We start from the raw sequence: 24,096 nt of genomic DNA, 5'->3' as shown, positions 1-24,096 counted from the left end.
TTGCAGTGATATTATTTTTTGTCACTTACTGTAGTTAAATATGTCATTCCTTTGATATCTAAAACTTTCGTAAAAACTCTCTTACATGAGTCTATAAAATTCATCTTCAATGGTACTACTTCCATTAGCAAGTACAATCTGTTTGATTGTGTTAGAATACCAAGACATTTATTCATCTTTAATATTTTTTCTACTTCCCATTAATGAACCTGTGTACATAGTACCATCGACAAAGGTCATAACATTTTAAATATTTCGTTTGACTTGATTCTATTAAAATTTTACAGTTTTAAAAATCTTCAAATAAACTATAAATGTATGTCTTGTAAATGCAATCTAAGTAATCTAAGTAAATGCTGCCTCATAGTTCGTATTTCGTTACTGACAGTGCAACCAATACAAAAATAAAGAGTTGACTTGTTGCTAATAGTGTGTGTGCTCCATATCATACTTTTCGTTACTTTTTGATCACCTGCTCTATATGGTTTACAACAGAACGGTTGATTCTTCAATTAACGCATCGAAAATTAAGTTAAACAAAATCAATTAGCAACTTCTTTATGATTTATATCAAGCCAATAATACTCATTGATTCTTCCTCCCATTTACCTAAAGTTCTTCTTTATATCAGAATAATTTACTTTCAATTTTGCAAAATATGTAATACTCTATTGATTACCTTGGAAATCTTCAGTGCTGTCCACAATTATAGCTAATACAATACTCCCCATTTTCCTACTCATTATATTGCGCTGAAACATGTTATGAGTAAGGGTTAGCGATTCTAAATTATTAGTCTCCGTAAAGTCTTTAGTTCTACTTACATTACTTATTACGATACTTACATTTATTACGATATAGTCAAGCGAAGTCAAGCGAATAAAGCGATCTAGCAGTTGTGTTCAAATTGATTGAATTATATGAATAGTGAATTATTGCAATTATCAACCAAAAATGGGTTCGCAAGAAAACCCGGAAAAAGAAGCTGATCCCTAAAATATTAACAACCGCAAATCCTGGTATTAGTTTCCACCACAGATGAGCTATTTTTTATATATTTACAATTCAACGTTGTACACATTTCCTCAGAAAAACTAATTAATTTATTCAATATATTAATTTACCTCAACTCAAATTGTATAATTAAAAGCATTTATTTTGTTTGACAAAAACTTTAAGCGAGTAGATTATATTGCATATTATTTTAAGATATTAATATTCAGGTATTAAAAAAAATTAGACATATATATATATATATATTATATCTATATATATTATACAAAGTGTTTCAATATTAAAGGATTAATTATTTAGTATTTTAAAAGTGCTTTAAAAAACCAATCACAAAAGTTTAACTTGTGCTTGCTAAAATTTATTTTGTTTGCGTTAAATTTAGAAAATAATAAACAAGAATCGAAATGTTTAATGTTTAATGCTACTGCTAGGATTTAAATCTAATTAAAAACTTGTGTATAAAACAAACGTAGCTTTAATAAGCAATTTTATGTTACATTTTATACCATAAATTTTAATTACGAAATTAAATTATTTTTAATCAAAATAATCGCTAGTGTCTTCTTCAGAGCTGTCATTATCATCATTCTCACCGGCGGGCAAGTTCTCATTTAAACGGAAATTATGTAGAAAGTCGCGCATTGCATCCACAATATTATGTAGGGATTGCGTAAGATCATGATATGAGGTCCCAGCCTCACCAGTACCAGTTGCTCCACCTGTTTAGATAAATATAGTGAGTAAATTTATATAGAGCATTTAGCTATATCTAAATTACCTTCACCATCGTCAAATCCTATAAATTGTTGTTGCCTATCACCTGGGTCGGCTTCATGTTGAGCTAAAGGAGCTCGTGGTAGTGCTTGTGGTTGAGCATTGTTAGCTCCAGCAGCACGTACGTGTCCATGTGGCATATTGAATGTTGGTAGTAAAGATTGGAAAAACATAGATAAAGGACGATTCGTAGCAGTTGTTGGACTGCTAGAAGAGGATTTTCTACAAAAAAAATATGTATTTTATTTTCATAACCATATATCAATAATTTATGTATATATGAAATAATTACCTTTCATAAGAATTAATTGAATCTGGTGGTGGAAATGGATCATACGATACAAGTGTGGTGTGCTCTTTTGACAAGAAACTTGCCAATGGCACTTTCTCTTTAAAATCAGAGAGCAATACATGACGTAATATGGGTCGCGGTGGTTTACCATAACGCAAAGCACGTATCTGATTGTAATCAGTGATAATTGCATCGTTGCGCTCGATGCGATCAAGCACGCTATTGACATTACGTTCCAACCAGGGCAAAACTTCGTGTTGACGCCAAATTACTTTAGCACGGCAAACATAAAGGCAAACCAGTTGATGTAAGGCTGGAGATTGACTATATATAAGAAATAAATTGTTATAATGTAAAATATAATATGTTTATAAATTTAATAAAAAATACTCACGAGCCAGAAATTTCTGAACAAAAGTACGGGTTACTCAACACACGTTTATCAGTTTGTACTGACATTTCTTCTAGTAACGGACGTAGAACACCCGGAAACATGAGCAATGCATATTTTAGAGCTTTATCAGATTTTTCACATTCTATTTAAAGTTTAATAATGTTGATTAGTGTGCAAAGAATAATAAATTTAGATAATAAAAAATACCTCCTAAAAGACAGAATAATGCTAACGCATAGGAATAAGCCATATTTGGCAGTTGTAATAAATTACGCACAGCATCGTACTCTTCATAGTACTTAATAAGCCAGGAATATTGCTTACTACGTATGGCATAATAGTCCAATACAAGCACTATCGCCAAAGGATCTGTATCAGGATCTAAGCTTAGGATTAGTTTAGACAATTCAAATGCTGTGCGACAACAAGCGCGAGCTTCCAAATATTGAGCATGTCTGAAAAGCACAATAAAGAAACATCTATTTTCTTGGCGACGGTAATCCATACGACAATTTCCCGATGTTAAACTGAAACTAGGATGAAGTGATGTTTCCAAAACAAGCACACCACGTTCAATAAGTTCTGTGGCTGAGCTATAATCTTCAGTCATTTTACCTTTAAAGACGAATTACAATAACAAGCATACTAAAAACTCCATTGCGTAATAAAATATATAATATTACTTACACATATCACTTAATTGTATAATTGAATCAATGTGATAAGGACAGCTACGTATTAAAGCAGTTAAGAAGTCAAAATCAGTGCGTTCAACTGCAGCTAAAAATTGATTCTGCACACTTTGGTATTTTTGACTATGTTCAAAGCCAAACCACTGCACTCCCTGAACTGTTGTATCTTTACTAGTGATGTCAAAGTCTGGTGCCGGTACCGGTTTCATGCTTATAATATTCTTCATAACAGGAGGCCAGGTTTCTTTTGCAGTTACCATATATGTTGTTTTTAATGTGAGTTTACTTCTTCCACGTTTGTTTCTATTATAAATTATAATGTATTGTAATGTATTGTTAGAAAAAAAATTAAATAAATAAAAAGAATTTTTTACTTACTCAACTCTAACGACACGTTTACCGAAGGTGCGTCGCATTTCATATTGTGGATTCAAATTTTTCAATTCTACCGTTAGTAAAGATTTGCAAATTTCTATACGTGGCGGTATTGTCTTTTGTGTTTTTGCAGACGTGTCAGCTACTTTACCAATTAGAGAGTCTATGTCACTAATATACTTGTCAGTAAGCTGAAAATTGTAATTTTTAAAAATTAAAGTTTAATTTTATGGCCTACTTAAGCAAGTAGTTACGCAGTTTGTTTAATATACTAACCTCATTATCTTCACTGCTTATATGATTTCCAGTGTATTTTGTCTTCTTCTTGCGTTTTTTCTTCTTTTTCTTAGATGCTGCAGGACCGGCAGGAACATTGGCTGTAGCGGAGGCATGCTCAGTTTCATTGTCATCTTCCTTCACTTCGCTCTCAGAGAAGCTTTGTTGATTCAACTAGTGTTGCAAGAATATATGCGTTAGACTACATTCATTCACAATTTTGATATATTTATATATATGCCAATTTTATGACAATAGGCACATGCGCAATTTTTATGTGTACTTATTTTAATAAAATTTTCGCGCTTCCCTTTTTCTTTCGTCTTCAATGGGTACATTTTTATGTTTACATACAAAATCAGCTTATATTTTCAATAAAAACGAAAATTTATTTCTATATTAAAACACTTACTAAATCAAATGGATTTAAGTGCTTTCCTTTGCCTCGAATTGATTCCTGGTCATCGTCATCTGAAACTTGTTCCTGGTCTTCATCTATGCCGTCATCTACTAATTCCAATTCACCAGCTCCTCCTTGCAATTTTTTCAAGACTCTTGAACTCATCCTGTGTTTTGAATGTTTATATTGCACGTTTACTACTATTAATTTGTTAGAAAAAAATAATGTTAATGATTGCAAACACACAACAAATAACTTTTAAATAAATCAATAAATATTTGTCAGTAGATATTACACATACCACCTTCGGCAATAAATATGTTGTCCTAGTCGGAATACTTGATAACTTCTAATGTCAAAATTTAGAACACAGCGTTGCCTTTTATTTCATTTTCGTCAGCTTATAAAATAACATACCTGTTTTGAATTTACCATATGTAAAAATGTATGATTTGTACACAAAACAAGTGTGAAAAATTTTTTTAAAATATAAGCTATATACAATGAGAATAAAATTTGAAAATAACAGGTATATAAATTAAATTAATACATGTGAATAATATATTTATATTGAAATATATTTCAATACTTTTTAAGGCTAGTTTACACAATTATTCGAAATTATATCGCTTTTAGGTAAAAAGGGTTAAGATTTCTATATAATTTCTATATATAGATTTCTATACATTTCTATATACAGTATCGTAGTGTACTGCTCAAATCCGAAACATCAAAAAATTTTTAATGTTTGTGTTCTTTAACACAATCACAAACAGTACACTCCTATACTACAAATGAAAGCTACAAATCCGAAACACTAAAATAGTGTACTGTTTCCGACATTTCATGTAAAATTTATAATGTTCACGTTATGTTTTTTTCCCAAAGATAGTGAACTTTTTAACGATGTTTTCACAAAGATAGTGAACTTTTTTAGCATTCTTTATTCGAAAGTAGTGTATATTATATTAATATATATTAATTTATTGATGCATATTTAATATTTAGATATGTATTAAATATACATAAAATATTATAGCGGATGGTTAATTTGTATTAATAATAATATATTAATAATAATAATAAAGTAATCTAATATAAAAGGGACTATAAAAGTACAGATATAAAGTCTTTTTGTAGACTTTATTATTTTCGTAATTATTGAGACAAATGATTTTTTTTTTTAACCTGTCTAGTATTTCCTGAAAATGATAGACCTTTCCATATAGAAATAAGCTGGAGATTTTACCTAACACAAAAAAGATGCACTTTACTTAGCGATAATTGTGCATTTCGTCAATCTAAAAATTTTGCTTTTTTTTATCAATAGTTAATTTGTGACAGACATTATTTAGGTAACAAAATGACATGAGGCAACATTTTTCTTTAAAAACAGTTCAATTATTTATTTTGATCTACCTGTTTTTCATATTTACATAGGTAAAATCAGCATATTAACTGATATGTATTGTTACAATAAAATATATTGTAACAATACTTTAGTCATATATATTTCCTACGAATAATTTAAGTGTTATATATGATATACAGAAATATACACTATGCTTAATAGTTTACAGTTTATTTTCGTTTACTGATGTGTACACCAACTTCTAATTTAGCTCAAAGAATAGCCCTTTATAATATATTTATGTTTTATATGCATGTGATGCTTATTATATATTTGTGGATTTATTGGCTTCAGTGTAAACATATTAAAAAAAATTGTGAAGGTAAAACTTGTCACCATATTTACAGATATAACACTTAAATGTGTCAAGTCAAAAAGGTTATATAAAACAGGGAAATAACAAACAGCTTTGATTCTGTTTTAAGTGCTTTTAAAAATCGAGCATTCTTCCTTCATTCAATATAGCAGTTTAAAAAAAAATTATGATAACCTTAAATTAAATGTTAAGCACATTATTGTATTGCTTTGTAGCGAATCTGCAAAATGAAATACTTAATTATAAATTAAAATATATTCGAATGAAACGTCAAATACTCTTTTCAGTATTATCAATTTTTAATACATAAAATACAACAATGCAAAATATCCAATTAGAATAATCAGCTGATAATTTTTATTTATTTGTCAATGTGAATAACAAAGAAATATAAATAAAATCAATAAATATCATCCGTGTGACACACTAGGCTTATGAGCACTCCTAGCAAAAAAATGGATCCAGCAGTGCAGGATGTAACTCCTGAAAGTGATTTTAGCGTTGACGCTTTTCCAAACTACACTGCAGCGGAGACATTTGTGCAGGGATTTGCAGGTTTGAAAACAATATTAATGTAAATAAAATATATTTTAAAAAAAAAATATACATTTGATCAATTTTATTAGGTTTAGTCAACCAAGGTGATGTTGAGACAATTATACGAGCGCAAAAGCAAATGTGCGTTAAGTAACTTAAGTTTCAAAATTATATTATTAATAAATTAAATATAATATTTGCAGGCTACAACGTTTTGAAAAAACAAATGAAATGTTGCTAAATTGCAATGCACTATCTCAAAGTCGTTTAAAAGGTGCTAATGATGATTTCAAAAAGCATGTAAAAGTATTAACGGACATGAAAAAAGATTTAGACTATATATTTCGAAAAATTCGAATTATAAAGCAAAAGCTTAACCAACAGTATCCAACAGCTTATGCCGAAGCTCAACCACAACGAAGCAGTTTAGCGGAGGAAGCAGAGGATGAGACAGAAATTAAAACTAATGCTTCCACTTTAATTGAAGCACCGACGCCTACAATAGAAACTGTTGTTTCTATTGAAAAGAAACCTATTGAAGAAAAGAAAAACACTACTGTTGAATATGTACAAATGGAAGAAACAATAGACAATGGCAAGCCAATAGAAAATGAACTGATAAAACGTGTGTGCTCTATAGAAACTGCAAATCCCAATGACTCTTCTGACTGCACATCAGAAGATACTGGTTAGTTAAATAAACAAAAAAAGAAGTAATATTTAGTTGTATAAATATGTAAATAATAGTATAAGTTTATTGGAATTGAAATAATTAAATAAATTAATAATTAAAAAATTATCTGATATTTATATTGTTTTGGTACTCTTGAAATAAGTGCACGCCCATCATAACTTAGCGATGCAAACACCCATGGATCAACATTACTCCACTCTACGCAATAAACAGAATCTTCATGTTGATCAAAACTTTGCAGTAAGCCATCCGATAATAGCTTTTTACGTTCGTCTCCTAAATTATCCGGCGAAGTGAAGATTTCTTGTTCTGGATTAGAAACGATCGCAGCCTCAGAGCTAACAGAACCAGCGCATGTCAATATTACTTTGCAATCACTTGAACTAGATAATATCAACTGGTCATGGAATGTATTAAATCGCACTGACCACACCCAATGTGAGTGATCATTACGTGTAAAAACTGGTTCCTTTGGCAAACGACAGTCCCAAATTTTAATGCATCCATCATCGCCACCAGTTACAATGTGACACTGTTTATTAGGATTGCAATCTACATCACGTACCATTTGTGCATGAGTCTCTTCAATGGACCATGCGCAATGTTGTGTGTCTCGTACATCGTATGAACGCATAGTGCAATCTTGTAATGTAATAAATTGGTTTCCTTGATGATGTTGGGACCACTTTCCAGTTGTATATGGTGGAGTACTTTTAGCATTTGCACCTGCAACTTCAGCTACAACGCGTGTTTGAGATTCTGTACGATCAAATATTACTACTTTTCCATCTACAACACATGCAAGTGTTTGCTTTTGGCTGGGATGAAACTCAACTGTCTTAACTCTTTCCCCAAATTTCTATAAATTAATTAAATAAAGAAAACTGCCGTACAATACAGTTAATATTAAACATACCTCTGTATTTAGTAATTCTACGTTGTCCCATTGAAGAAATTCAGTTTTCACATCTTGTTCCTCTAGATCTGTCGGTAAAGTTAATAAAGCTGCAAGGGTTTGAACTTGTGCCCCTTTTTGTGCATTGTAACAAGTTGCAAGTAAACTTGAATCGTGTGGGCTACTGTTGAGTTTCCACACCTCACCCAGAGAATGTTCAAATATCTATTAATAAAATTTTAACTAAATTAAATGTTTGTGAATAATACATTGTTTACTTTTGATTTAATGTTTGCTCTTTCTTCATTGTATTCAAGTAAATGCACTTGATTAGTCGGTTTTAAGGAGTTCGTTGCTATTAGAAATCTAACTTCATTTCCTTCGCCATACTGTGGAGTTAACGCACGTGCCTGGATCAATTTTTTTGATAAATCCTATGTTTAATAGTAATTGTTTGGATTTTTACATACTTGCAATTCTAAACCGTAAATCAGACCGCCTGCGTCATCCATTACAGATTACAGGTTAGTGTTGTAATTTATAAAAGACTATTGAAACGCTTAAAAACAGATCCAACGACTCAAATATAAACTCCACTAATATTTTTAATTTTTATTAATTATGAACATAATTCATATTCGTAAATTAAATTTTGTAGGAAATCATACAAACCAAAACAAAATTGTTGTTGTTCAGATTAGTGTTCCATTGTAATAATTTTTTTTTTGACATTTTAATAGACAAATGTTTTTACTTAAAACATAGCAAAATAGGATTTAAAAATAATTTTTTTACATAAATTATATATATTTTTTGCTTTGATTCTAATATAAAAGAACTAAAATTCACAAAACTATCCCATCTTTACTTGCGTAGTGTTTTAAGTTAACAAATTTAGATTTTCTACAATTGCATTCCTTAGAAAATATATATTTATAACAACGATCTAGTTATTTTTATTAAAATTATTGTCTAAAAAAAATTATCGTAAAAATTTTCATTTCTATATATTTTATATTGACAAAAATATTCATTGAATTTTAAATTTACTTTCGTTAAATATATTATTAGATAAAAAATCTCAAATTCAATAAAATTTTTTCGGTTAAACCAAAATTCGAAACTAGCTACATTTACATAGATTACGAATCGAAAACTTTAACTTAGTTGAAGACAAGTGGGGTTTAATATACATAGATTATCCAACCGAAATCGGCATAATATATATGAGTTTTTTTCAAAATTATTCAAACTGCTGGCAACATTAGAAACTATAACCTCCATTTTGTTTTAAAGTCATAAACTGTCAAACTATTAAACAAAAAAGTAACAAAGCTTGTATGTAAAGACAAATCCAAGCCAAATAGTTTTGATTTTAATTGACCATTTGATTGTTAAACAAGGCATAAAAATTATTTAAGTTAATTTTTAGAAAAAAATATGGCACAAAATATTAGTCCTGAGCAAGCTGGAATACTGGATTCTTCCTCAGGGTCGAAGCGCAATGACGATTCAGTTGCAATAAAAGACAATCACGCTGTTAGTAAAAGGTGAGTTTTAATTCACAAATTTATTTATTTGTACAAGGCTTTTATATATATTTTAGATTACACAAAGAACTGATGAATTTAATGATGTCTACTGAGAAGGGCATATCCGCGTTCCCAGATGGTGAAAATATTTTCAAGTGGATTGGTACAATAACGGGGCCTATTAACACGGTTTACATGGGACAAAAGTATCGCCTGTCACTAGAATTTCCAAATTCTTATCCTTATGCTCCTCCTCTGGTAAAATTTTTAACTCCATGTTTTCATCCCAACGTTGATTTGAGTGGAGCAATATGCTTAGATATACTTAAAGATAAGTGGTCGGCGCTATATGATGTGCGTACGATCCTGCTTTCGATACAGTCATTACTGGGTGAACCAAATATAGACAGTCCTTTGAACGCTCAGGCAGCAATGATGTGGGCTGCACCGCAGGAGTATCAAAAACACCTTGAGGCCTTTTACGAAAAGCATAAGGACACATAAGTTAAATAAATATTTAATATTGGTTAAACATATATTTATAGGTTTTCAACGTTTTTATTCGAATACTGAATTTGTATTTTTATATATGCATCCAAACATGTCAACTTGAACAAATTGAGATTTCTAATGTATTTTTAAGCGTGAATTAAATGTTAATGAATTATAAGTGACAGAGATATCATTTTGTATTAGTATTTAACTTGGTACATATATTTTCGTTATATTTATTTAGTTTTTAGTTAAAAGCGCAAGTTTTTGATATGAATGTTCACCAAATATTTTAAAAATGCTGTTAAATTTTCTCCTGTTGATGACATTTTCAGACAAAATTTGCTATTTTTTTAACAAATATAGAAATTTTAACAAGCTTACATTTTAAAAACTTATTAATAAAAATTATATTTGAATATCCTAATGGAAAATTATATTGAAAATAAATGCATCTTAGCTAATTAATTACTTTTGTCATCTACTTCTCAACTGGAGCGCAATGTTTCTTCGTGAGTTCGCGAGCAGTTCTATTATATTCCTGCCGATTTGATTTATATAAATCAGCGGCATCTACTCGAATTGGATCATCTGCATTAGGTGTTGCTAACAAGAGCTGAATTGACAGCAAAACCGCCTCCAAGGTTACCGCTGGATTATAGGTTCCTGAAGGTGGTATACGAAGCAAACTCATGCATATTTTTCCAGCTATTAAAACAAAGATTTTATCTAAGCTATTTTCAATTGATTTCAAAGTGACTTACAAGTATCAACATTTGGATGAAAAACTGGAGTTAAGAAAGTAAATGCCGGTGGTCTAAAAGGATAGCTTTCTAGTACTTGTATGTTTATTTTAAATTTGCCATCCTCATATGGTGTTCCTTTTGGTCCTGGTATTATAGCGATAAGATGCGAGAAGTTGAGAGAATCGTCAGTTTCACTGCAAGTTATGCCTAATATGAATATAATAGAGGAAAAATTTGAATGGGTGTTAAACTGACGTATATGAACAATCTTACCATGTATATGAGTATTTTCATGTAATTTCTTTAATTCTGTTGGCATTCGCATATATTTTATTCTCTCATTTTGCATCATGATTGCTAAAAATTTGAACTATTCCTTTTCCAACTGTAAAATATAATATATATCGGTAATTAAAAACTGAACTACAAGTCTTGGCGGCAAGAAGTAAATATAATTTTAAGCAGCCCTTATACGCCAGTACAATAATATAATAGTACGTTTACACTAACACTTGTGTCATAGTAAACGTCAGTTGTTACAATTAATTTTATAAAGAAATTACATAAAGACAAAGAATTCTAAGAATAATAATATTAAATTTAAAACAATTAAGATCATTTAGAAGCTCTAATTTACCCTACTCTTATGACAAAAGCAAATAAAAATTATTTTTTTTTAACGTCAGTTATTGAAAGACCAAAAAACTACTCTAGATATTCTACATAAAATCAATACTTAATTAAAACTTAAATAGTGCAAAACGTGATTCAAAAAATTGATTTATAATTTTTTACATTATAAGGTACATGTTTTAACTAAATACTAACTATACAAAAGAAACAAAAAATAATATATTATTCATTTGATTCTTTCACGTCAAAGTTTATTAAAATTAGAGGAAGTGTTATAATTTTTCAAAATGGATGTGTAAGCTTATCATTTTGATTAATTCATTAATCATTGAAATTAATTATTTGATTAAATTTGATTAAGCAAAAAAATAGTAACTTTTTTTGAATTTCATTTAGGCTGTGTGTGTGAGTTCGAATAAATTGAGAGAAATAGTAAATTATGTCGGTATGGCAACGAATGTTGATATTTACCAGAATTTCGAGTAGGCTAAATGAGATAAAAATTAGGTGAATTAGGTTTACCATTGTGGAAATTTTATAAGACTTCAAATAAATATATTAATAAATTTGAAAACTTTAACCAAATATAATGATTAAGTGCAATACATAAGTAAATAAATATTTACATAACTGCAGTGCAAAAAATCCTTAGGAAATTTCAATTTACTTTACCTTAATTTACTCAAACTCGCACACGGCCTAAATGATATACAGCAACACGAGACGCTATAATAAGATTTGATATATATAAATGAATCTAAATATTCTTTATTTTATTTCACTTTTACAACACTGTGGAATACAAAATTTCAATGATTGTCAAAATTGAGTTAACGTTTGTTATGAATCAGAAAGATGAGGTGCTCCATACTATTACCCCTATGTTTTTTTGTAATATTGAAAATATCAACAAACTCAAACTACCTTGTGCTGCGATTACTTGCACCGCTCAACCCCCCTTAACATGAGGATGATATCTCTGCAATGCAGACTTTTTAGTCGGGACTACTTAACAGCCGTGAGAGTAGCGAAAATAAAAAACTGTAATTATTTAAATATTTGATATTAAAATAAAATGTATGTACTATACATTTTCAAATTTCAGGTATATAAAAATAACAAAGTGGTGCCTTCATCAACTCCGATTAAATTATGAACTAATTACACAATGAGCGTGCATAATTAGCTAATGTATATGAACAATTTTTACTCGTAATTTAAAATTTGGATCAGAAGTTTGGATACATTTTTCTTTCAATCACTACCGTCCATTAGTGTCAGGTTATTTATAATATATCAGTTGTTCTTAATATAATATACTCATAATATACTCATAAATGCACTGCCATCTAATGGTCTATATACGGATAATTTTAACCACTTTGGTGACAATCACCTGCTTGCTAGGTGATAATTTCGTGGAATTGACTGCTCATCCGCTGTTAAAAGCGCTATCTGATAATGCTACACATGCACTTATTGGAGCATTAACGGGAATTGCATATGCAGTTCAATTCTATGATCGGAGCACAAACTTATTTGGATGGCTGTTGATATTTATATGTTTTGCGGTATCATCCTTAATTGACATGGATCATTTTATTGAAGCACGTTCACTGCACTTAGAGGTATAGTGTATATTTAATAATTAAAAAAAATTATTTAAATTTTATTTTATTTAGGATGCAACGAATCTTACACGACGTCCTTTTTTGCATTGTTCGAGTATAATATTAATTATTTTAATATTTTATCTTTGTACAGCAAGTTTAAATTATTTTAAAACAAGTTTAATACTTGGTTCTTTACTCTGTGCCTTTATCACGCACCATACACGTGATGCCGTGCGCCGTGGCTATTGGCTGTGTCCGTTTGGTCACACCAATCGTGTGGCATATGTAGCATATATAATAATTACTGTTTTAACTCCTCATGTTGTATATTACTTACATTCTGTATGCCGCAGTGGAGTTGTACAGAGATTACTGGTACAATATGTTAAACTCAATGACTACAATTATCGCATTGTTAGCAATGGTTATTTACAAGTTTAATTTATTTAGAATTTTGCTTATGTTAAAGAAAATATTGTGATAGTGAATTAAATACAAACATTAGATATATCATTTACGAAAAAATAATATTTAATAAGCTTTTAGATAAATAATATGCGATTTTTTTGAAAATACCAAAAATAATTAATACAAATCATCTTCCAGTCACTTGACAAAAATTAGATACGCAACAGATTGTTAAAGTAGATACTAGTATAAATGCCAGTGTTATATCCATATTGTGATATATTTTTATATATAAGAAATATAGTTTAGAAATGCATTTTATTGTATTCACAATTATTTAATAAAATAGGCGAAACGTTTTTAATTAAATTTTAAATGATCAAAACTAGTGAAAATAAAAAATTAATAATTTAAAATAATAAATTTGTATCAATACTTGCGAATAACGAATAACACACGTCTGTTATATTTGAATCTTTATTTTAGACTACAACTTAAAACTAAATCACATTTCTTAAAACTAAGCGTTACTTCAATTTTGTGCTGTTTGTTAAAATTGCTTAATTAGCAATTTTATTTATATTCTTTATACGTATATGCTCTGTGCAACAGTAGCATGTATATTTATGCTTAGTGCGCATAATTGTAAGAATTCAAAATAAATATCAGCATTGAAAGCAACGACAAATTTATGAAATAATTATTATGGTATATTTAGGAGTCCAGTGCATACGTCACTTGCGGGTGACTTTATGTTACATATTAGAGATGATGCTAGAGAAGTTATTTGCTGAATAAAGCAGGATACACAATGTTTAGCAAAATATATAGAAACGGACAGGTATTCGTTTTAAAATCGAGATATTTTCAAGTAAAAACTACAGGTGTAATCTGTGAATATCCATCATTATTATTTTATTCTATTTTTATTATTTATTAATATTTTCTTCTTAAAAAGTGTATTAATAACTAAGTTAAATATTTTTTATTTAATATATTGTGAGTGATCAGGTACATATGTGTTTTATTCATGAATGAAATTTTATCTGAACACTTTCAAGATATTCATTTTCTAAATCGTAATATTCTTTAAAATAATATAATTAAGTTTTAATCAATGCAATTGGTAGAAATATAAATATATATCTCTGTTGAAACGTAGTATGTTCATGTATTATTAAATAATAAGCAAATAATTATAATTTCATGCATTTTATGGTGAATTTAAGAAATGTACTGTAATTTATTGCTTATTTAACATGTAGTTATTGTTCTTAAACACTAATATAATTAATATTTTTTATATTCTTTTGGTAAATTTTTCAAATTATTATTGTTTTGTAGAAAAAAGTTTTGGTACATTAACACATAAAACGTTTCATAAATTGATTTAATTATCGTCACTAAGTGTGTCACAAAATATATTTGCTAATATTTCACGGACAGATGCCTCAACTTTTGTTCAGTTCACTAAGTTTTCTATTTATAGTTTGTACATCGAGTGAGTGTCTCTCGAAGTGGTAAACTACTGTGAGCTCAGCGGATCTTGCCAATCCTTAAGCCATGCTTGTTCCGAAACAATCTCCACCTTTTTACACTTCCTTTATCTAACTATATTCTAACCTATATATACGCATTGTAATTCCTTTTGAGTTATCTGCCATTTAGATTCCACGATTTTCCCAACAATTATAACAATATATTGTATTTATTTATATTTAATATTTCTTAATAGTAATAATATTAAAATTGTTGTTGTTGTAGAATTGTGTTCGACTATATTACTGCAGAATAGCATGAATCTGTCGAAAAATATTGCTATTATAAACAAATGCGAATAAGAAATCCTTGGTGTTTACCATCATGATATATAGTCAAACAAATCGGACACTGACAAGTGCTTAACTCTTTGCATAATTTTTGAAGTCAATGAATTTAAACAAATATTCATCAGTTATTTATTGATTTCTAGCAGACTTTTTATAAAATCAACTTTGTAAAGAAAAAGGCTACTCTCATAAAAAATGGTGTTCTGAAAAAGCTAGTGGATTAATGGGTATTATTTAAATGACAAAGTTACAAAAAAAAACAAAGTTTCCATACAAGTAGAACTGACTTACCCTTTTGGAATAATCTCCAGGTCTGGCCCTTAACTAAGAAGAAAGGTTTGGAGGGCTCAAGCATAATTTTCTCCTAAATTAATAGAAGGACTATAGTAGTACATATATTTAATGCATAATTGATTAATATCACTAATAAGATTTGTAATTTCCCTTCTGGTAACGCAAGAACATGCCACATCAACACTTGTTTAAAATATAATACTATGGTATATGACGTCGTAAAAAGATCTAATACTGAAAAAAATGTTTCAGTATAATAACATTCAAGTCTCCGCTTATAGGGATGATATAGTACGTAACAAACATGATCTAGAAACACTGTGTAAATGAAAAGAAAAGTTAGCTCAAATCAAATTCCCTACAACGGTATTTTCGAATATATAATAAAAGTTTACAATTTTAAGTACATTGTCATATCTAGCATCTACGGAAGTGGAAATCTGCAAGTCATTGCATCCACAAAGGGAAGTGGAAATCATTAGATCCAAAAAAATATTCATGTCCTACAGCATTTGGTCTGAAGGTGTAATAGTACCGTATTTTATTTGAAAATAATAAAGATATGATAATATATCAATTCTGATCGCTATTTTGTAATCGCCACCCTAATTATCTCATATTTTTTAGATTTTTAGTCATTTTTTAGATGTGAATTCGCCACCAAGACCATGCCAGGTTTTGTTTTGCAGATAATTCTCATACTTTTGGCGCATTGAAACTAAATATCCTCAAGTTGTTGCCAACTTATTTTTAGCTATGAATCAAGAATTCAGGACTGTAAGTTGTCCCGATGAGTTAATTTGAATAATGTTTTTCACGCCTGATGGTAAGGTTTGAAAAATATACTGCTTTATAAAATTAATCGAATTTTATTAAACGTCAATTTTATTTTTGTATTTATTGTTATGTAGTATTCAGTATTCAATATAACTGTCGCTGATGATTCGCAGTTTGTTTGACTTCTTTCTTGAGTAATTCTTCTTCAGGTTAGAGGGCTATCACAACTCCATCCTGAGGAAGAAGTCAAACAAAGTTCGAAATGTCGGCGATAGAGTATATTGAATACCAATAACAATAAATACAAAAATAAAAATTATTTTTAAGCTTTTATTTTATTTCGCTTAATCCTTTTTATTAATTAAAACTTCTTTTTTAAGTTTAGTTTTTGGAAAATATCCTTTTTTGAATATCATATTCTTTTAGACTAGAACTTCAAAAAATTTTCGTTTAAATAAATTGGATATCAGTCCCCTTGATAAAATTTAAGTTATGTCACAATAATAAAAAAACCTTTTAACAAACAAAAATCTAAAGGTTTTTTATATGTGAATAGATAAACTAATTAAACCAATTTTTACTACACAAAATGTATTATTTATTTGAATTAATTTTATTATTATTTTTAGCTGTTAATTATCACATAATAATAATTAAATATTTTAAATAGAAAAGTACATTTTTCATGCACTGAAAACGAATTCGACGTGATTTGAAAAGTTGCCCAAATTTAAAAGATGCTCTCAAATTAAACGAAGTATCACAATTTGTCACACAACAGCCAATATATAAACATAAGAGCACTATATTTATATACACATACATATATATCACATATATTTGTAGGTAATGCATATAAATAGGTGTATCTTCTTATGCACATGTCACTGCATTTTTACAGATTTTATTTTTTATGTGCTGGCGCAGAGTAGCTTAAATTTTGATTTTGAATTTGCTAGGATTTTGCCTTTACTGCTTGTTAAAATGTATATATATATATATGTATAATGTTATATATATATATTTATATATAAACATAAATGTTCATTTGTTTCCTGTTCTTTATTTAAGAATAATTTTACTGCATTTTAATGTGCTCATAATAATGACTTGATGGGAGTTGGTAGATAGGTAAAATCACAAAATTATGAACTGTCTAGGCGAGGTGTGATGTGTCTTGTTGGCAGCTACTATTGGATAAGTATCTTAAATATTTTAAATGTTCAGCATGTGTACTGAAATCCACTTGAAGAAATAAGTCATTAAAATATATCATAAGATTCTGTTGTGCATTATAGTTATTACTTATTGCACTTATGAATATTTAAAAAAAGTCAACGGATATTACTTTTATTTTTTATTAAAAAAATTACTACAAAATATAATTTCAGTTGTGTTTGTTTTCTTAAAAATCTATTAAAAGTTAGTATTTATGTGCTAATACATAATATAGTATTGTATTTTTGTGTGTTATTCACACTGGCATAACTTACACTTAGTTTTTTTTTTATAAATTCGAATGAACAAAATAAATTTGTATTTATTCTATAATAAAAATCTTAAAAACGATAAACTTTTCCTTTTGAAAAATATTTTTATTTCGCACACCTACTCACCTGCACTAAATCACAAATTCGATCAAACAACATTAAATCAAGCTTAAGGCGTTTAGCTGGAAATGGCATACATAATCAGTATCGCATCTTTGATGCGTGCGCCCCCTTTTTCAATATAAGTAGTAAATTTGAAAAATATACGAGTATCTTTAAACAATTTACTTTTACTTTTTAAATTAAACAGAAGATTCGTCATACGCCCAATACTTCTATTTTTGTGTACTAGCGCTCTTTGAAATGACATGTCATCTCATCGATTCGATAAATCCCATGCGAATAGTATTGATGATGTGTGGGCTACATAAATGAATGAGTTAATTATATTAAATTTTGTACTCATAATATCGTATTGATAAAAGTATAATTGACTAAAAACACTGAAATGGAAAGAGCTCGAGATTTTTATTATGCATTATTGATTGGAAATTATTTTTTAGTAATATTTGATTTGATGTTCATCATCGTTGTTTGATTGTCAACGTGCCCGTTGGGATTGCTGGGATACCAATATCTGAGAAATGAATATTAGGGAGCAGATAGCCTGCCTTGGCAAGCTCGTCTGCGCTGTAGTTGTCCGCGTTGTGCCCATGTACAAGTATCTGGGTTGATACTTCGGTGAGTCTTTATTCTACTAACTCGCATCTAAAAAGTGTAGCAATCTGACTCCTTACATTTCTAGCATTGTTAAATGGAAAATATTTATAATATTATAATGTCAAGAATTCAAAGGCTTATAGGGTCAGCTAAATTTATATCGATGACGGTACTAAAGTCTCGTACATTTCTGAACAAGAGCCATAGATGGTAGTTTGATCTGTGTGTGTAGTTTTACAAAGATCTTTACAAACAATAAGAAAAAAGAAAGTACTTTCTGTCAATAAGCAAATTTCTTGAACATTTTGGGACCCACGTTACTGTTTACAACTATAATTTCGAGAGTATGAAAGATTTCGTTTGTTTGGTAAACAGTAATAATACCAAAAATGTCCAGAGATTCAACAAAAAGTCACTTTTGCCCACAAATAATACGCCGGGCTTAGTAGGTATTTGGAAAATAAAGCTTTATTTCGACAAATAAAAATCACGCTCTCCAAGTCTCTTAGTATGTCTGTCTTGATATATGCTGCAGAAGCTTGGACACATACAAACTTGAAGAGAAGGGTTTACCATTCGAGAAAAATTCTTCTATGGTCCCTTATGCGTTGGTAACCAGTATTGAATTAGATGGAACGATGAGCTGTACGAGTTATATCAAGACATTGATATTAAACATATAAAAACTCCACAACTTTGTCATATTATGCGAATGAAATGAAGTTGTGAATGAAAGTAGAAAGTTCTACGATTCGGTTCCGCTAGAGAAAAACATCCACATCTTTGGTAGAAATCGCTTAACGTTATTAAGGCGCTTGGTACTATTAATTTGCTACAACAAGCAACTGAACGTGCTGGCTCGCGGAGACCACTGGACGCACCCCCAGAACGATTCACATATGTAATGGCAAAGTATATACGAAGTATAAACTAATTTAATAAAAATTCGAATATTTCCTAAGGTCACTGATGTTAAGTACTTGTCCATATTTGAAAACTCGTTGTATGGTTAGCCAAATTACAATAAATTAATAAAATTTTGTGTAGTTGTTGTTTCTTTATTACATTTCGAAGCCTTCTAGTAAGTAGGTTAGGTTAGATTATACTGGCGATCCCTAGTTGATCCACTTAGGCTATCTCGCTCATTGTGTTATCGTATATGTAGAAAAAACTCGGAGTTTAAAAGCACCTGGAACCTTTGGCGAAGCCTAAAATATTATTTACTGTCAGGTCTTGCAATTGATCAAGATGTTACTTACTTCTAGTAAGTAAGTAATTTGATGTATATTAGAAAAATCAATTTTATATAATTAAATATTGCGTTTTTATATAAAATATCTTAACATATAATTTGTCACTGGTAAAAAATTTTTATAAATTAATTTGGGTTTATAAAAATATAATTCAGTTGTTTAAATGCAATGAGTTTATGTTGGTGTGTCGTGAATTAGTCAAAATACCTTTATGTGCAATGCTCACATGCAATTAAATTATTTTTCTAATTTTTTTATTTTACAGAAATAAAACAATAAAAACAACATACAAATTGTTTATTTTCAAATGTAGCCAAACTATTTACAGCGTTCAAACGCAGCGAACCGTTGACATCGAAAACAACAACAAACAACACCTCGTTTCACACAAATCAATTTACTATACCACCTCATATCGTAGCGTACGTCTATTTCTTTAGTGTGTGTATTCGTACACATTTTTTCTATTTAAACTTTGGTTGACACAACAACAAAATCAAACAAATTCATAAAGCTACACTGACAGCAGACAGCAGGCAGCAGGCAGCAGCGATATCATATTTTTGGGGGCGCAGCGCTGTATGTTTGCTGCTGCTCAGTCTCTAAAGATCGCGTAATCTTTCGTGATCTTTCGCAGCTGAACGGGTCCTAACACAACTTTTAGTTTTATTTCGTGCATTTTCTTTTATTTGTGCTCGTGCGAAACAAGTCAAAGTAAACTTTTTAACAGTTCGATTTTTATAAGTAAATTAAAAAAAAGTTCTTTCATAAAATAAAAAAATCTGCTGTGCAAAATTGTTGTTACTTTTTATGTTTTTTAACTGTGTTTTTAGTGCCCAAAAAAGATATACACTTATATTGTGTTGATATTTATAAAAATTTAAATAGTTTAAAAATAAAAATTATAATAAATTAAATTATTTAATTTTATATTTTTCAACATTTCGGAACCAGAAGAAAATTCAAATCCCTTTGCAGTAAGTGTCGCTGCTTTGCTTTTTTGTTGTTTTATTTTTGATAAATAGAAATTTTTGAAAAATTTTTCAGTTCCCTGCAACTCTGTTTTTGTATTTATTTTGTTTAAAGCGTTGCTATGTTGTTTTAAAAGAATTTTGCGTTGTATTTGTTGTTTTATATTTATCTATTATTGTTGTTTTTATTATTATTGATGTTGTTGTTGTAGGTGCTGTGCTTGTTATGCTTGATTGACATATACACATTGTGGTGGATTTAGTTTGATTTACAATATTTTATGTCTCTACAAACTGTCAGGGTTTCAATCAAAAAATTTTATTTTAATTGTGAATTTAAAATTTTGTGTGAATTTAATATGTATTTTGTTAAAGTCGGTTTTGTTATTTAAGGAATTTTAACTTTTATTTCGATCGTTATTTTTTATATATATCTCTACGTATTTCGATAAATTCGCTTTTGCTTTTTTTTGGAGAATTCCTAATATTATTTTAGATATTTTAGGTTGCCCTAAAGTTAGAATTTAATATTTTTATTATCTTTTAATAAGCTTATTATTATTAAAAAATTTTTAAAAGTACATATGTGAATAAAGCACTAAAAACACAAACAAAACTGTTTCATAACCCCATACAGTGTTTAGAAAATACTCCAAAGTAGTGTTAATATATAGATGCTATATAAAAACATACTAACCAGCTGCTACAACTAAGGCGTAACCTGGTCAGCAATAAGGTATCGGTGCTAATGGGTCACTATGTACTAATAGACCTGCTACGAAACTAGATATACTAAAGGACTTTTGTTGTGGTTTTGGCTCTGTGCATGAGGAGGAAACTGTACTTCAGTGTTTATAATTGACTAAGAAAATATTTAAAATCTTTGGACCCCCTTATTTACCAACCTGACAGAAATTGTATAAAATCAGGGACGTGGTAGAGTTTACAGACTTGTCAGGTTACTTTGCTTTTACTTGAATGGGGGAATCTAGTCTTTTGGTGTTTTTCATACACTAACCTCTAGTTTGCGTACAAACAATGCTAATCCATGATATCACAACGGGTCATTATTTGAGCTCAAGTGGATTTTGTGTGCAAGGTCGCCACTCTAGCCTAACCTAACCAAGATGCAATATATGATTGTGTTTTGCATGCAGTTTAAGTTTATAGTATTATAACCAATCATTATTACTACGAAAAATCACACTAACAGATTCGAAGAAACGAATTCATCGCCAATACAAATCTATAATTCATTGTAATAACATTATTACTTATATAAAATTTTGATAATGAATTCGATCTATAGAGTTTCACATACATAGACCTTAAATTAGTTTTACATGTCTTTTTTTGTAGTTTTTCAAATGTCATTTTAAATGTCTTATAAATTCCTGACCTCCTTGGTATTTTTATCTACAACTAACTGTAACTTTATTTGCTAATATTACTTTGGATAGGCTCATTCACACTAGCGTCCGTTTTGATGATTGATCTCGGTATCTGATGGAAGAGAGAAGGAGAATAATATGATTCTTTAAATTTACACAACGAAAATTGCTGAGAAAATTATTGATCACTACCACTATATAACTTCCTTTAGAATAAAGATTTGAGTATTTCGCTATCGACTAAAACTCATTAGGCACTACTCTGTATTATTTTGGAGTATATCCCACTCGTCTCGTTGGCGCTTCCGCAGTTGGCAGCTTTACTGTTCTACATAATTGTACAATATGTTTTGCTATTTTCTCGTTTGACATTCTACAGACATAACTTAGCTACCGAATACTCTGAAACTTGAGTATTAATAATTCATCTTTTCCCTTTCCAATACTGAACAAAAATGTTTTTTAAAACTGTTCTCTTAAATATAATTATAGTATTGATTTTGTAAAATAATAAAATTTCTTCAATCTGTTACTGTCAACGATGTTGTTAATTCATAGTCCTCTTTGCAATTTAGAATATTTTAAACCTTATGAACTGCATTTTATTGATTTTTTTCTTTTTGTCTCTTTGGTTATTGAATAAAGTTAAAGAAACAAGTTACCACCTATATTAAAACTCCTTTGGTTTTACTTAGCAACAGATGTCACTATCATCTTAGTGTACATCGTCCATAGAGTCCATTGGGTCGACTCTGGAAGGGAATGTCGCGGTTGCTGTTTTCTACACGATTTTATAAAACAGACCAATTTTAAAACTTTAAGTTTTAAGACTTTAAGAGAAAAAACTTTTTAGATCTCGTTCTTAAAATTTAATTGTAAATAAATTCTATTATAAGAAAATTATTTTGTATTTAAAAACATAAAAGGTTCAAAATTTTTAGCAAATTTAGATTTCTGTTTTCATGTATTTATATTCAGTTGTCATAAATAGCTATATTTATAGCAGAAATTGTTTTTATATATTCTTGAAAAAATTCTCGTTTTTTTCATAATCAAACATCATTATTTCCTACATTCACCAAATGTAATATCTTCACATATTAAAATTTTTAAATTGTCATAAAAATAAAATGATTTTATTACTTATGTAAATTTTATATATTAATTATATATTTTTTATGATTTCTTAATTTTTATTGACTTTTTAAACTATTTTTGAAATTTAAATACCAAACTTATAAATTTTTAATTTATTGTTTAATTACTTTCGATATAAATTCTAATAAATTTTTATTAACATATTTCTTCTTCTTCTTCTTCTTCTTCTTGAGTTAGTGCTATTACGCACTTTTACTCTATAATGGCTGGGGGGCTTATCTCTACCCCACACTAGGCTTTAACTAGGCTAAAAAAAAATCATATCATTTATTTGTCTTTTAGTTGATGACGGACCTTAAATCAGCATATCAAGTCCAGAAGTGGACTTGAGGATTGTTAGGGCGGGGTTAATTAGCGTATCAACTTTAGTGAATTATTTTAGAGCTCTGTCTCTGATATAGTTTTTCACTGAATCAATCCTAAGATCTCTATGTATGTCTGTTGATCTAATATAACATATTTCAAAATTAATTAAAATACTATAAAAATAATTTTTGTTGTTGTAGCTCACTACTGTTCGAAACTTTCATATACCAAAATTTACTCTTAATATTATTTTAATATTTATTTTCTTCAAATTTGTAGTATTGTGATATTGTGGTTATAATCTATACTATCAAGTATTTATTTCGTCAAAAGTTAGTATTATATTAACTTAAAAATATAAACTTGATTTTTTTAATATTCTTTTTGTAATTTTGTTTTAAAATTCAAAATTT

At 29.0% G+C, this 24,096-nt stretch overlaps 7 protein-coding genes across 8 annotated transcripts in view; 4 read left to right on the top strand and 3 right to left on the bottom strand.

The window, feature by feature from the left end:
• Positions 1-1,156: 1,156 nt before the first annotated feature.
• Positions 1,157-4,680, bottom strand: LOC119668381 (transcription factor 25). The gene is made up of 10 exons (XM_038077863.1): positions 4,519-4,680; positions 4,230-4,417; positions 3,818-3,991; positions 3,545-3,732; positions 3,162-3,469; positions 2,682-3,089; positions 2,475-2,616; positions 2,081-2,404; positions 1,793-2,010; positions 1,157-1,733 (listed from the first exon to the last, which is right to left on the bottom strand). Exons 2-10 carry the CDS (start codon positions 4,380-4,382, stop codon positions 1,552-1,554), a joined length of 2,097 nt encoding a protein of 698 aa, XP_037933791.1. The 5' UTR covers positions 4,383-4,417; positions 4,519-4,680; the 3' UTR covers positions 1,157-1,551.
• Positions 4,681-6,296: 1,616 nt separating this feature from the next.
• On the top strand, positions 6,297-7,240 carry LOC119669211 (kxDL motif-containing protein CG10681). The gene is made up of 3 exons (XM_038079033.1): positions 6,297-6,499; positions 6,571-6,622; positions 6,685-7,240. The coding sequence occupies exons 1-3, from the start codon at positions 6,379-6,381 to the stop codon at positions 7,172-7,174; spliced, it is 663 nt and encodes a 220-aa protein (XP_037934961.1). The 5' UTR covers positions 6,297-6,378; the 3' UTR covers positions 7,175-7,240.
• On the bottom strand, positions 7,211-8,782 carry LOC119669210 (EARP and GARP complex-interacting protein 1). Its single transcript, XM_038079032.1, has 4 exons — positions 8,541-8,782; positions 8,349-8,480; positions 8,092-8,295; positions 7,211-8,034 (listed from the first exon to the last, which is right to left on the bottom strand). Exons 1-4 carry the CDS (start codon positions 8,580-8,582, stop codon positions 7,270-7,272), a joined length of 1,143 nt encoding a protein of 380 aa, XP_037934960.1. The 5' UTR covers positions 8,583-8,782; the 3' UTR covers positions 7,211-7,269.
• Positions 8,783-9,118: 336 nt separating this feature from the next.
• LOC119669526 (ubiquitin-conjugating enzyme E2 C) lies at positions 9,119-10,272 on the top strand. Of its 2 annotated transcripts, XM_038079444.1 has the most exons (3): positions 9,119-9,408; positions 9,503-9,620; positions 9,677-10,272. In XM_038079444.1, the coding sequence occupies exons 2-3, from the start codon at positions 9,511-9,513 to the stop codon at positions 10,104-10,106; spliced, it is 540 nt and encodes a 179-aa protein (XP_037935372.1). In that variant the 5' UTR covers positions 9,119-9,408; positions 9,503-9,510; the 3' UTR covers positions 10,107-10,272. The 2 variants fall into 2 exon arrangements, with proteins under 2 accessions (XP_037935372.1, XP_037935371.1); XM_038079443.1 differs by having other exon boundaries at positions 9,119-9,620.
• An 86-nt stretch (positions 10,273-10,358) lies between these two features.
• LOC119669527 (ubiquitin-conjugating enzyme E2 T-like) lies at positions 10,359-11,312 on the bottom strand. Its single transcript, XM_038079445.1, has 3 exons — positions 11,114-11,312; positions 10,859-11,047; positions 10,359-10,802 (listed from the first exon to the last, which is right to left on the bottom strand). The coding sequence occupies exons 1-3, from the start codon at positions 11,190-11,192 to the stop codon at positions 10,576-10,578; spliced, it is 495 nt and encodes a 164-aa protein (XP_037935373.1). The 5' UTR covers positions 11,193-11,312; the 3' UTR covers positions 10,359-10,575.
• Positions 11,313-12,281: 969 nt separating this feature from the next.
• LOC119669167 (transmembrane protein 267) lies at positions 12,282-13,574 on the top strand. Its single transcript, XM_038078970.1, has 3 exons — positions 12,282-12,516; positions 12,579-13,101; positions 13,156-13,574. Exons 2-3 carry the CDS (start codon positions 12,811-12,813, stop codon positions 13,525-13,527), a joined length of 663 nt encoding a protein of 220 aa, XP_037934898.1. The 5' UTR covers positions 12,282-12,516; positions 12,579-12,810; the 3' UTR covers positions 13,528-13,574.
• Positions 13,575-20,785: 7,211 nt separating this feature from the next.
• Positions 20,786-24,096, top strand: part of LOC119669045 (calcium-binding protein E63-1) — an 89,676-nt gene continuing 86,365 nt past the window's right edge. The window contains exon 1 of the mRNA XM_038078770.1: positions 20,786-20,834. The gene's annotated coding sequence lies outside the window, so the exon portion shown is untranslated. The remainder of the gene's footprint in view (positions 20,835-24,096) is intronic.

Source organism: Teleopsis dalmanni, chromosome 1 (assembly GCF_002237135.1).
Source record: "Teleopsis dalmanni isolate 2A chromosome 1, ASM223713v2, whole genome shotgun sequence".
Classification (NCBI taxonomy): Eukaryota; Metazoa; Arthropoda; class Insecta; order Diptera; family Diopsidae; genus Teleopsis; species Teleopsis dalmanni.
This window is presented reverse-complemented; position numbering and strand designations above follow the sequence as displayed.